The sequence below is a fragment of the Alexandromys fortis genome, unplaced genomic scaffold (genome assembly GCF_014885135.2).
Source record: "Alexandromys fortis isolate MF-2015 unplaced genomic scaffold, M_Fortis_MF-2015_v1.1 scaffold_56, whole genome shotgun sequence".
NCBI classification, from domain to species: domain Eukaryota; kingdom Metazoa; phylum Chordata; class Mammalia; order Rodentia; family Cricetidae; genus Alexandromys; species Alexandromys fortis.
This window is the reverse complement of record NW_026067935.1, coordinates 9900173-9913146: the sequence shown is the minus strand read 5'-3', so window position 1 is coordinate 9913146 and position 12974 is coordinate 9900173. Positions and strand designations below refer to the sequence as shown.

The window sequence follows — 12974 nt, the reverse complement described above, 5'->3', positions numbered from 1 at the left end:
GGCAGAGGGTGGTGTGTGGTTCTGGAGGGTAACGGGATTGTTTTACACCCAGCGTGCAGAGGAGTCTTAGAAAAGTAGCATGTAAACTGACTTTTAGCATTACAGAAGCCACTCAAAGATGAGCTCTGAGATAGGGAGGAATGTACAGGGGAGTGCTCAGGGAGGAGTGCTCGGGGAGGAGTGCACAGGGAGGAGTGTTCAAGGATGAGTGCTCGGGGAGGAGTGCAAGGGGAGGAGTGCATGGGGAGACATGCATGGGGAGGAGTGCTCAAGGAGGAGTGCACAGGGAGGAGTCCTCAGGGAGGAGTGCACAGGGAGGAGTGTTCAAGGAGGAGTCCTCAGGGAGGAGTGCAAGGGGAGGAGTGCATGGGGAGGAGTGCACAGGGAGGAGTGTTCAAGGAGGAGTCCTCAGGGAGGAGTGCATGGGGAGGAGTGGACATGAAGGTCCCAAAGCAGGGTGAAAAGGACATCTTCAGAGGCTGGAGATCAGTGGGTGAAATGGGAATCAGTACAGATGGAGCATAGTTGACAAGGGCATTACCAAAAGCAAAAGTGTACTGTTCAGTTTGTCAGTGAGGTTAACAAATTGAGACCTGATGTAGGTGGAATAGACCTAGAACTTCAGAGAGGCTACCCTATGGCTTTTGCACTCACTCTTCCTCTTTAATGCCAGTTTCTATAAACTATCTCCACACCCAAATGGTTTTTCATCTAATAATAGATGTTTGTGGAGGCTGCTGTCGATAGCAACAGTCTTTGAGTTCTGCTTGAGTGAAGGGCTGAATGCATTGTTTTGTGCTCACAGGAAGAAGTCTTCAATTATATCCACAACATCTTGTCTATTCCTGGCCACAGTGCTGAGGAGAAGCAGTCTGTGTGGCAGAAAGCAATGGATCACATGGAGGTACCCACTCCAAATCCTTAAGGACTGTTTTTGACAGTTTCATGTTTATATAATGAATTTTAGCATTTTCATGCCTCTTTCTCCTCATTCTCCTCCTCCTCTCACTAGAACCCTTCTTCTCAAGTCCCCTTCATACTTTTAGTTAGGGTTTCTGTTGTTGTGAAGAGACAACAGGCCGCTTGTTGGTTCCCAGCTGCTTAGCCTCGAAATAATCACACAGAAACTATATTAATTAAATCATTGCTTGGCCCATTAGCTCTAGCTTCTTATTGGCTAACTCTTACGTATTAATTTAACCCATTTCTATTAACCTGTGTATTGCCATGTGGCTTACCGACTAAAGTTCCAGTGTCTGTCTCCAGCATAGCTACATGGCTTTTCTCTGACACTGCCCTTCTTTCTCCCAGCATTCAGTTTAGTTTTTCCTGCCTAGCTAAGTTTTGCCCTGCTATAGGTCCAAAGCAGTTTCTTTATTCATTAATGGTAATCACAGAGGGAAATCCCACATCGAGCTTGAGCGTATGTGAGACCTCAAAACCCAACTCCACAGTGACACCAACACAGGCACACCTACTCCAATAAAGCCACACCTCCTAATAGAGCATTCCCTTTGGGGGCCTTTTTCTTTCAAACCACCACAATTTTCACATCTTTTTGTGTGCGACTCACTGAGTGCCCAGGTGTGGGTGAGAGGTTATTTGCTGGAGCAATGGTTACGCCGCTGAAGAAAACAACATCCATCTCCCCCAGCTACCACCAATTGCCCATATTCTCTAGGGTGGGGCGGGTCCTCGTGGGCTCCTCCAGGATGAAACGGTGATGGGCTCTGTTTACAGATGACCATAGCTGCAGAAAGTTCATGAGTGCATCGGTTGTGTCATGTCCAAAAGATGTCTTTTTACTGCGTGTCTCCCCGTCCTCCGGCTCTTAATTCTTCCCATCCCTGCTTCTTAGATATTCCCTGAGCCGTGGAGGGGGCAATGTAGCCATCCCATGCAGGCCTGAGCATGCAGGACTGAGCACGCCTCCACCACGTGTTCTTGGCACTGTAGCCAGTTATGGGTTTCTGCATTAACTTCCGCCTGCTACTGAAAGATTTACTCATTAGGGCTGGGCACAACACTAACCTCCACTGACCAGATGGAGCTGGGGCTTACTTCAATTGGTGACCAGAGCTGGAGCTGCCAAACCTACTAAATTGTACCATTTGAATGCGTGTTTTTCAAGTTAACTTTTGCTAGCTAAGTAGTGGCAGATATTACGGGAGTTTTCCTCAGTAACTATAACTGTTTTTCTTTTTTACCTAATTCTTTATTGATTCTTTGGGAATTTCATATCATGCACCCCAATCCCTCTCACCTTCTAGTCCCTCCATATCTGCCCCTCACCCTTGCAGCATGTGTCCTCCCAGTATTAATGTAAAAACAAAACAAACAACCTCGCTCCTCCATCTTTCCGACTCCTCTTCACTCTAGTGGCATCTGGAGCTATGGTGTGTCATGTAGTATGCATACCCTTTTTGTCCAATCAGCCCCACCCCAAAAATGTTCATTGCCATGAGTCACTGGTCTGGCTCAAGGCCTCTCTCACACCATCATCACCAGACCCTCACTGGAACTCCTCTCGGATATCCTGCAGTTACCATTCTGCAGGACCAATTCCTTCATACACTCTAGCAGGTCATAGATGGAGTAAATCCTAGGGGAGGCAGACCCAAGGCCCAGGATGTGGGTCTGGATGGTAGCCGAGCTGGTTGGTCTGGGCCACTGTGACCGCCCCCCCTCCCACTCTCAGGAGAGGGGCAGAGCCCATTCTCTAAAGGCTCATGCCATCAGGGCCAGCTCTCCCATACCTGTGGTGAGTGGTGGGACCATCTCTCCCAAGTGCGGGAGTGGGGGCAGCTCTCCTGCTGCAGTGTCTAGTGAGGGGCGAGGCCAGCTCAGCATGACCCTTGGATTTTACACTTAGGATTCCGGTTATTCCCTGTGGTAACACAGGCCATGGACACTATCAGAGATGCCAGCTGCAGCAGGAACATGGATTTTGTACCATCACCTGTACCAATAGGCATCCCACAGAAAAAACAGAAAGGGAAAACTAGCAGGAGGGATGCAAAGTCACGCTTTCCCAATCAGCAGTCAGCTGTGCTGGAGCTAGTGGTCCAGGCTGACCCTGGAACAGATACATAGCTCCAACTTGGCAGCAACTCGGGCCCTGATGTCACCATGGCCCCAGTGGCAGCACAAGTCACCAAGATCAATGTAGCACGAATTATAGTTGGTCTTAATAATAAAAACTCAGAGTCAGATATTAGGTGGTGAAAACTGAGAGATCAGAGAAGCATAGCAGCCAACCACTGGAGAGTTCTCTCCTCTACCAGTGCTCAGACCAAAAGGGCGATCCTGTCCTCAGACTGCACTGAGCTCCTGTCTCCTCCCGCCTTACATTCCTCTCTCTGCCCAGCCACATCACTCCTGTCTTCACCTCCCTAGTGCTGGGATTAAAGGCGAGTGATTCCAAGTACTGGGATCACCTTTGTATGAGATCTGTTTCTTTTTTCGACAGATTCAGTTTCCTGTAGCCCAGGGTGGCCTTGAACTAACAGATCCCTCTGCCTCTGTCTCCCTGAGTCCTGGGATTAAAGGTGTGTGCCACTGGTTTTTAGTGGCTTAATTCTGCACTCTGATCTTCAGGCAAGTTTTATTTTTTAAAACACAAACAAGCTGGGCAGTGGTGGCGCACTCCTTTAATCCCAGCACTCGGGAGGCAGAGGCAGGCGGATCTCTGTGAGTTCGAGGCCAGCTTGGTCTACAAGAGCTAGTTCCAGGACAGGAACCAAAAAGCTACAGAGAAACCCTGTCTCGAGAAAATCAAAAAAAAAAAAAAAAAAAAAAAAAAAAACCACAAACAAAATAGCACTATAGATCAGTATGGCCCTGGGGGCAACAAGGCCCTTGGACACCAGCATGGTCTCAGGTAGCTGTCCAGATAGATCCAGGGCATCTGCTCACTCCCCAGTGGAGTCACAGACACAACCCAGACCCTGGCTGTTGCTGGACCACAGACCCAGACATGTCCCACCATAGCAGTCTGGGCCTGGCCGACCCCTTGGCCCTGTGTGGCAGTGCAGGCCACCCAGATTGTCATGGCCATGGTGGTAGCAAAGCCCTCAGACACCAATATGGCCACAGGTCATAACCCCAGACCCTGGACCCTGTGTATGGCCTTTGATAGTATGTGGGCCATGGACGTCAACACAGAACCCAGCTGTGGTAGGACCATGGATCCAGACATGGTTCTCAGTAGCAGTCTGCACTTGGATGTCACCATGGCCCCAGGTGGCAGCGCAGGCCATCAGATTGGCTTGGTGCCCATGGCAGCATGGCCCTCAGACACTAACATGGCAGGGTGCAGGACCTGCTTTGCTATGTTGTACAGCACCCCAGACCATCTGCCAGGGGTGGCACCACACACAGTGAGCTGTCAATCAAGAGAATGTTCCACAGACCTGTCTACTGGCCAGTTTGATGGAGGTATTTTCTCAAGTAAGGTTCTTTCTTCCCAGATGAATCTAGCTTGTGTTGAGTTGACATAAAACTAGCCAGGACAATAATATTTGGTAATATAAACTTTTTCATATTTATATCCATAATAGTCATCTGAAGATGGAAAGTCTGTCCATCTTCCAGCATCTTTTTCAATTTCTTCAGTGCTCTAAATCTTTCACTGTAGAAGTCTTTCACTTCCTTGGATTTATTTCAAGAGTTTTCGTGTTTGTTTTGTTTTGTTTTTAGCTATAGTGAATAGGGTTGCATTCCTGATTTCTCTCGGCCTGTTCATTGCTGGTATATAGGAACAGCTACTGATTTTTTTCTCACATTGATTTTGCATTCTGCTAGTTTATGGAAAATATCAGTTCTAAGAATTTTCTGGCAGAGTCTTATAGTCTTTTACATATGCGATCATACTGTCCACAAATAGGAGTGAGTCGACTTTGGTGTCATTCCGTGTTTTAATGGAAATGTCTTCCAGTTTTTCTCGTGTTTAGTATAACGTGGCTGCAGCAAGCCTTTATTATGCTGAGGTATGTGTTCCTACTATTCTTTCTAACCCCAAGGTTTTTATCATGAAGGGAAAGGATGCTGTTGCATTTTGGTGGAGCCTTTCTGCATGTATTTACATGATTGTGTTTTCTCTTCTTGAGTCAACTCATGCGCGTATCGCATTCCTGGATTGTGAACCATCCTAGCACACCTAAGATCAAGTTGACAGGTGTTGAAATTAATTTCCCACTATTTGAGGAATTTTGCATTCATGTTCATCTGGGATATTGACGACAGTACTAGTTTGTATCGTGTCTTTATCTGGTTCTAACCCTGGGGTAGAATTGACTTTCACTACAAGTGTAACAGTGTCCTTCCTCCTCCTATTTTGTGGGGTAGTTTGAGAGCATTGGTGTTAGCCTTTGAAGGAATTGCAGAACCTCCCAGCCACCCCTTCCGGGCCTATACTTTTTCAGTTGGAAGACTTATTTTTGCTTCGATTGCATGTTGGTTATAGATTTATTTTACTTGTTTCTGTCTTCGTGGTTTAATTTGATAGGTTAGATGTATAGACATCTATCTATTTCTTCTAGCGTCCCAGTTTATTGAAATATGTTTTCAGAACATGCCCTTACAATCTTCCACATTTTATTGATGTGTTGTAATCCCTCAATTTTTATCTTTAATTTTATTGATCTGAGTCTTTTTCTTTCAGTTAGTTTTAACTCTGGGTTTGCTAATCTTGTAAAGAAGCAACATTGTGTTTCATTGATTCTTCATCTGTTCTCCTTGTTTCCATTCCATTGACTTCCACCCTATTGTTTTAAAAAATATTTTAATTTTGTTTTATTAATGCATGTATGTGATAGTATATGCACATGTGTGTACAAAGGCCCAAAGAGGGCATCAGATCCCTTGGACTGGAGGTCTAGACATTTGTGAACTGTCCCATTTGCATCCGAACTCTGGTCCTCATGATTGAGAAGTAAGTGGTCCTAACCACTGAGCCATCTCTTCAGCTCCCCTGTCCTAATCTTACTGGTTTGGGATTTGTTTTGTTCTTATTTTCTAATACATTGAAATGCATCATTATTTGAGAGATCTCTGGTGTTTAAATATAGGTATTTGTGACTGTAGGCATTCCTTTTAGAACTGCTTTCATTGTATCCAGTTACATTTGGTATGTTGTATTTTCATTGTAATTCGATCCTAGGAATTTTAAATTTCTGATCACCTCTATGAACCATTCGTCATTCATTAGTGTGTTGTTCAGTCTCTATGATGGTTTTGTTTGTTTGTTTTTGTTTTTCCTAGAGTTCACTTTGGTATTGAGTTCTTGTTTAGTCCCTTGTGATCAGACAGAATACAAGAAATGCAAATAGATGGATCCTGTTCTAATCTAATATGGTAGTCTGCATCTTTTCATTGGAGAGTTGAGGCCATTAATGTTTAACAGTTATTAATTCCTTTTATTTTGTTGTTTTTGTAGTTTGGGACTTTCCTACGCTTTTTGCTTGCCTACTTTTCTAAGTGCACTTTATTCTTAATGACTTTGTTGATGCTTCTTTTTCTCTTCAATATAAAGGATTTCTTCAAGTATCTTCTGTAGTGACCTTGGTTGTCATGAATTCATTTGGTTTATATCTAGCATGGGTAGTTTTTCCTTGTCCTTTGTTCTGGTTAGGTCTCCATTGCTCTGATAGAACACTGACCTGAAGTAGCTTGGGGAAGGAAAGGTTTCATTTGGCTCTCAGGATAGGTATGTCACTGGGGGAAGCTCGGGCAGGAGCCTGAACCGGGGACCCAAACAGAAAACGTGGAGAAATGCTGCTTACTCACTCTCTTCTTCTGCTGCACAGGCCTGCCTCCCCAGCCCCACCCACAGTGTTTTGGCCCTCCTGCATCAGGTAGCAGTTAGGAAGACGCCTCACAGACATGCCCAGAGAGCCGTCTCATGGGCAGTGCCGAGTCTTTTCTTCCTGGGCATCTCAAATTGACAAGCAAGATTAGCTGTCATGAGCCCACTCACTCCCTGTCAACTTGATATACAAACATATCATGGTTAAATAATAACTTTCCTTTTTTGGTTTATGTTCAAGATCTCATGGTATCATTATGGTATCATTATTGATACCATAATATAAAACACAACCCTATCAGTTTGAAAAGTCTAAATTCTCTTTGAAAAAATCCAAAATCTACTAACTGTGGGTACCTGGAAAATTCAAAATAAGTTATATACTTCTTAATCCAAGAAGGAAGAACCAGGGCACAAATACAATCCGAGCAAAGCAAAACTCAAATCCAACAATGTAAAATGCTTCATGTCTGATACCTCTGAGAGAGATTCACATGAGGTCTTCTAAACTCCGATGGGCTTGGATAGCCCCACTTCTCCAATTCTGCCATCCACAGTATACACAGATTGTCTCCTTGACTCAGGCCAGCTCTACTCCACAACTACCACTGCTCTTGATGGTCATCCCATGGTCCGGGCATCTCCAGTCCATGGGGGTCTCCACTGCAGCTGAAGCTGCACCTTCAGCAATGGCCTCCTGGCCTCCCCTTCAGGAACTAACTAAGCTTGCCACATGGCACCAAACCTCTGCTGCTCTCCATGACCCCTTCAGTCCTGGACCATTCTGCAACTGAGACTGCCCCTTTACCCCCGCCTCTCATAGTGCCACACCTCCGCTGCTCTCCATGACCCCTTCATGCCTTCAAAACTAGCACCACATGAAAGATTCTTTGACGTTGCTGAGTTTGATTTCCAGCTTGAGATGCAGCCTGTACCAGAGGCGGAGCTAGAATTTTAGCTAAAGAAAATGTGAGGCTCTGTAGGGAGCTTGGGGATCTTTCTCTCTTCTGTCTACCCATAGCTCCCATGGCCAGAATCCAGAATTTCATAAAGCAGTCACTCTCCAGAAATCCTAGAGTAGCAAAAAAAAAAAAAAAAACAAAAACAAAAACAAAACCCTAATTCTGATTTACAATATAGGATTTTCTAATTTTGCTAACTGGTAATGTGACCCCTAAATTAAGGCCATAGCAGGTTGTTTTAAAGGACACTACAGAAACTCATGACAATACCGACCCTCCTGTCTATGTGTAGCCCATTAAGTGTACCATTAAAAAAAAACCTTGTCTTTTCTTGTCGTCTGCAGGAACTTGTGTCCCTGAAGCCCTGTAAAGCTGCAGAGCTGGTTGCTACTCACTTTTCCGGACAGATTGAAGTGGTCATTGGACAGCTACAGGTGGGGACTGTGAGCATATGATGGAAGGGGGCATCTTTGTTTGAGGGTGCTTAATGGTTGTTATTGCCTAAATTCGTAGTTGCCAGATAATAGTAGGTTTATGGAGGTGGTAGTGTGTGCACGTGCCCTGTGTATGTGGTGTCTGTACTGTGTGTGGTGTATGTAGTATGTTGTGTGTGTTTTGTGTATGTGTTATGGGGGTGGGAACAGCTGTGTATTAATCTCTGAGTTCATTTTGAATATCACATGCTGATATTAAAGAAGTGTCTTTGAAGCTCTAACCTACACTATTCTGGAAATCTTAGCCCATAGAAGATGCTCCCATTTTCTCTGCCTATAAGACACACAATCCTATTCTGTTGGTGGTTCATGTGGCTTATGCACTTTGCCACCCCCAGCTTGAACCAGTGGTAATGTTTAGAGTTTTTTCAGGGGACGGGTTCTCTAGATGTGGCTGCATGCATGGTGAGCACTGACGAGCTTGCGAGATGCACTGGGTGAGTGCCTGCTGTTGCTCAGTGTTTACCACGACAGCTCCAGTATGGAGCTGGCTTCTGAGGATCAGAAGAGAGAGCTAGGTAATAGGACAGCAGGAGAGACTTGAAGTACAACCCACAGCCCTCGATGCAGCAGCAGTGGTCGGGAATGATGGCTGATGAAAAGCTGAGTAGGTAGGGAGATGAAAGTGGGACTCAGTGTTAGGCTCCGAGGAGCACGGAAACACTGGTGTCACTGGAGCATGACGCTGTCGCGCTGTGCTACAAATGCATTAAAAGGGCCATGGGAATGAGGCAAAGGAGAGTGATGGGTGGACGAGGGCTGAGAAAACAGCCCCAGAGCTGCCAGGATTAGGACAGGCGTCTGATTTGCAAACAGAGTTGGGAAAGGCTTTCTTGGTTGATAGGGCTCTGGTATAGAAGGACATAAAGGCATGGTGCAGCTCTTGTGTTCAGAGGCTGGGCAAGTCTGTAGGAAACATGAGGCATGCTGGGGGAAACGGCTTCAGTGCAATGAGAAGCAGTGTTTTAGAAGGGGTGAGTTATGATGATAGAGCCCAGAAAGTACGGATGCACCTTGAGCCTATTGTAATATTAAGAAATTTATATTTCTGTGTTAAAGAATGACCAGTGGTTTAAGCAAAGGATGGTCTCAGTAGACCTTCTTTACAGAAAATTAACTTTGGAAAAGAGCCCAAATGGAGCAGTAAGGTCTTGAAAAGCAAAAGGGCCAGGCAAAGCGGTGGTGACCAGAACAAAGTCAGTGGCAGTGGAGGAGATGGGTTCCAGATGAACTTGTCCTCTTAGAAAGTAGCTCAAGGGCTGGAGAGACGGCTCAGAGGTTAAAAGCCCTGGCTGCTCTTCCAGAGGTCCTGAGTTCAATTCCCAGCAACCATATGGTGGCTCACAACCATTTGTAATGAGGTCTGGTGCCCTCTTTTGGCATGTGGGCATACATGTAGGCAGAACACTGTATATATAATAAATAAATAATATCATTTGTCAGTCAAGTTGGTAAAAGCTGGGTGTAAGAAAAAGGCAACTGTTTGATTGTGGTTTGTTTGTTGAGTCCTATGCTGTTCTTTTAAAGAAATTGTATTTTACTGCCAAGTTTTAGTGATCATATAAACTGCATACAGATCTTAGGTAGTTCCTTTACTTTTAGTGCAATTTGCTTCTGAAGAATAGTTCCCAGAATGCTTGGGGAATGAAAAATTAGCCAGAATATTAAGTTATAACCCAAAGGAAGTAATGTAAAATAGAATAAACCAATATAGAGAAGACAGGATATGAAGACTGATGACTATATCTGAGTCTTTTTTAAAAAAGAGTGTGTACCCCTATACTTGTATATACGCATGAATAAATGTGTGGGTGTGTACACTCACGTGAACATGCACCTGTGCCCTTTTCCAGTATGAGATTAAACCTTAGGTTTTGTGCATGCTAGGCACAGATTCTATCTCTGAGCTATACCCCTAACTGTAAATATATTTTAAAATCATATTTAAAATAATACTATTATTTTTACTTTTTATTATCATTTTTACTTTGGATGTTCCCTGCTTGTTACAGAAGAAATTTGAATACACAGAAAAAAAAAACCCTCCTTTTTGCTTAGGCTTCTTAAGACTTGGCAGCTATATATGTGGTATAAGAGTTTTACCTCTTTAACTGTGGCTACTCTGTGACAAAGGCAGGAAGATAAGCTGAGGTTTGGAGGTGATGGTAGCCATAGAGCGGTTTTGTTTTGTTTTCACGTAAAGAAACCGAGCACCGAGTCACACAGTCATGTTGCCAGTGAATTCTGGAACCAGGACCCAGATTTTATGGTGTACTGATAGCTCACTTCACAGTTGCAGAGACGATGAGTAGGACTTGAGGTCATTGTTAATTTGGACCTTAAATTTCCTCCAAGTGTCACCCCCACTGCTAACTGTCTCGCATCAGTCCCCGTGAGAGGCAGAGGACGGGTGAGCCAGGCTGAGGCTGTCTTTACAGCCCAGGTCCACTGTCAGCAGCAAGGCCCGAGCACTGGAGCCCCTCGTGCTGGGGAAGCTCTGTGTGTCCTCCCACATGCTAGTGGCAGTCACTGGAGCCACTGAGAGTCTGCAGCGCCATGGTAGGAGCAGGCTCCATGGTGCAGCCTCTGCACTTTGAAGTGGTTGTCTAGAGTGCTTTAGCATCTCACGATTTTGGAACTTCTGTATTTAATTGTACTTTTTATTTTTTCTGTTTAGAACCAGGTCTTGCTTTTCAAGTTTTTGAGGAGTCTTCTTGACCCAAGGTATGTCAATAAACTTTTGCTTTCCTAATACACACGTGGAAGGATGGGAAGAAAGAAGCTGCAGTTAAGATACTGGCTCTTGGCATTCAAACAGTAAATTAGCTCTTTATTTTTAATATAACAAGGAGTGATTATACACAGATAAATCGTCTATGCTCTGAAAGAAGATGAGAAGTCGTACTTCAAAAATTCACGATGAGTTCCCACTGTTGTGAATTAACAGCGAGGCTCTACATGCAGACTGTCCATTCAGGAAAGACCCTTTCCACCCCCCTCCCTGGCCTAGGCCTTACTCTGCCGTGTGGATGGGGTGAACATCTAGTTCCCAGCCCATCTGTCAATTTATTCACCCTCACCAAATCAGTTTTGCTTGTGTAACTTCCTGGTAATATAGGAAGGGCAGTTCACATGTAATTTTTACTTGCTGCTCTAAAAATAACAGTCTCAGTAAAGCAAACCCCAGGAGATGATGGAATTAGTAATGGATATGTGAGCAAATCAGGTCCACATGTGAGACCCTGCAGTTCCACTGTGACCGGGTGGAATGCTAACGTTAGGAGCTGAGCGTAGTGACGGGTAACATCCCCTAAACAGCTGTCTTGAGTTGTGTGCTGGATCACGTCAAGCATTTACAAGTACATATAGTACTGTGAGCATGCCCCCATGCCTCGCTTCCTCCCCTTCTCATGAGCTCCTCTGGCCCCAGGACAGTTCTGCTTCTACTCTCTTTTCATCTGTACGTACATGATCTTATGCATTTGTCTTGGTCTAGCACCCAGGAAAAGAGGAAAACGTGCAATGCTTTTCTTTGAGACTTAATTTGCTTAATATGGTGCTCTCTGGTTGCATCCATTTTCCTGCAAATGACGTGACTTGTTCTTTGTGCTGAAAATGCTTTCTTGTCCATTCTTCTGTTGATTGACACCTGGATTGGTTCATCACATAGCGGTTGTGAATACCTACAGTGAACATTGGTGGGAAGTGTCTCTGTGATGTGTTGACTTCCAGTGTTTTTCGTAAACACCCAGCTGGGTCACATGGTCTCTTAGGGTTCTACTGGTATGATGAAACACTTTGACCAAAAAGCAAGTTGGAGAGAAAGGGGTCTGTTGGACTGAACACTTCATCTCACTGTTTATCAATGAAGGAAGTCAGGATTGGAACTCAAGCAGGGCAGGAGCCTGGAGGCAGAAGTTGATGGCCACAGAGGGGTGCTGTTTATTGGTTTGCTCCTCTTGGCTTGCTGAGCCTGCCTTTTTCTTTTCTTTTCCTTAAATTTTACTTTGAGCCTGCTTTCTTATGGGAGCCAGGACCGCCTCTGCCCGGGGATGGTACTACTCACAATGAGCTGGGCTCTTCCCCATCAGTGCTGATTAGGAAAATGCCCTCCAGACTTGTCCACAGCCTGATCTTATGGAGACATTTTCTTAATTGAGGTTCCCTCCTCTCAGATGACTTTAGCGTGTGTCAGGTTGACATAAAGCTATCCAGCACCCAGGGTATTTTTAGTGCTGATTGTTAAGGAACGCCCACAGCGGCAGGACTAGTTTGTACTCCTCCAGCAGTATATGAGGCTTCTCCTGGATCCGCATCCCTAACCGCATTTGCTGTTTCTTGTTGTCCCGATGATTGCCCTTCTAACCAGGACAAGGCAGAATCTCAATTTAATTTTTATTTGCATTTCTCTGTTTTGGCTATTTATTCTTCATCTTGAGTTCTCTGCATAGTCTCCATATGACCCATCTGTCCGATGTATAGCTAGCGGAGATCTCCCTTCCTGGATGCTGTCTCTCTACTTGGTTTGTTTGTGTGTCTGTTGTTGGTGCTGTCTCCAGGTGACTGGAGTCCTAGTTAGAAAGCCCTGACTTACCCCGTTTTTCTTACTTCTTAAGTGTTTTTCTTATTTCTTCCACTGCCAGGCTTAGAGTCAGGTTTGACATGAAGGTCGTCTGAGTTGATTTTTACTCAGGGTGACTAAGAGGGATCTCG

At 44.8% G+C, this 12974-nt stretch overlaps 1 protein-coding gene across 1 annotated transcript in view; it reads left to right on the top strand.

The window, feature by feature from the left end:
* The window catches only part of Vps8 (VPS8 subunit of CORVET complex), a 192890-nt gene that overhangs the window by 90011 nt on the left and 89905 nt on the right, over positions 1-12974 (top strand). Inside the window, exons 30-32 of the mRNA XM_050146426.1 lie at positions 806-904; positions 8112-8201; positions 10939-10985. Of these exons, the coding sequence (XP_050002383.1) occupies positions 806-904; positions 8112-8201; positions 10939-10985 (236 nt within the window). The remainder of the gene's footprint in view (positions 1-805; positions 905-8111; positions 8202-10938; positions 10986-12974) is intronic.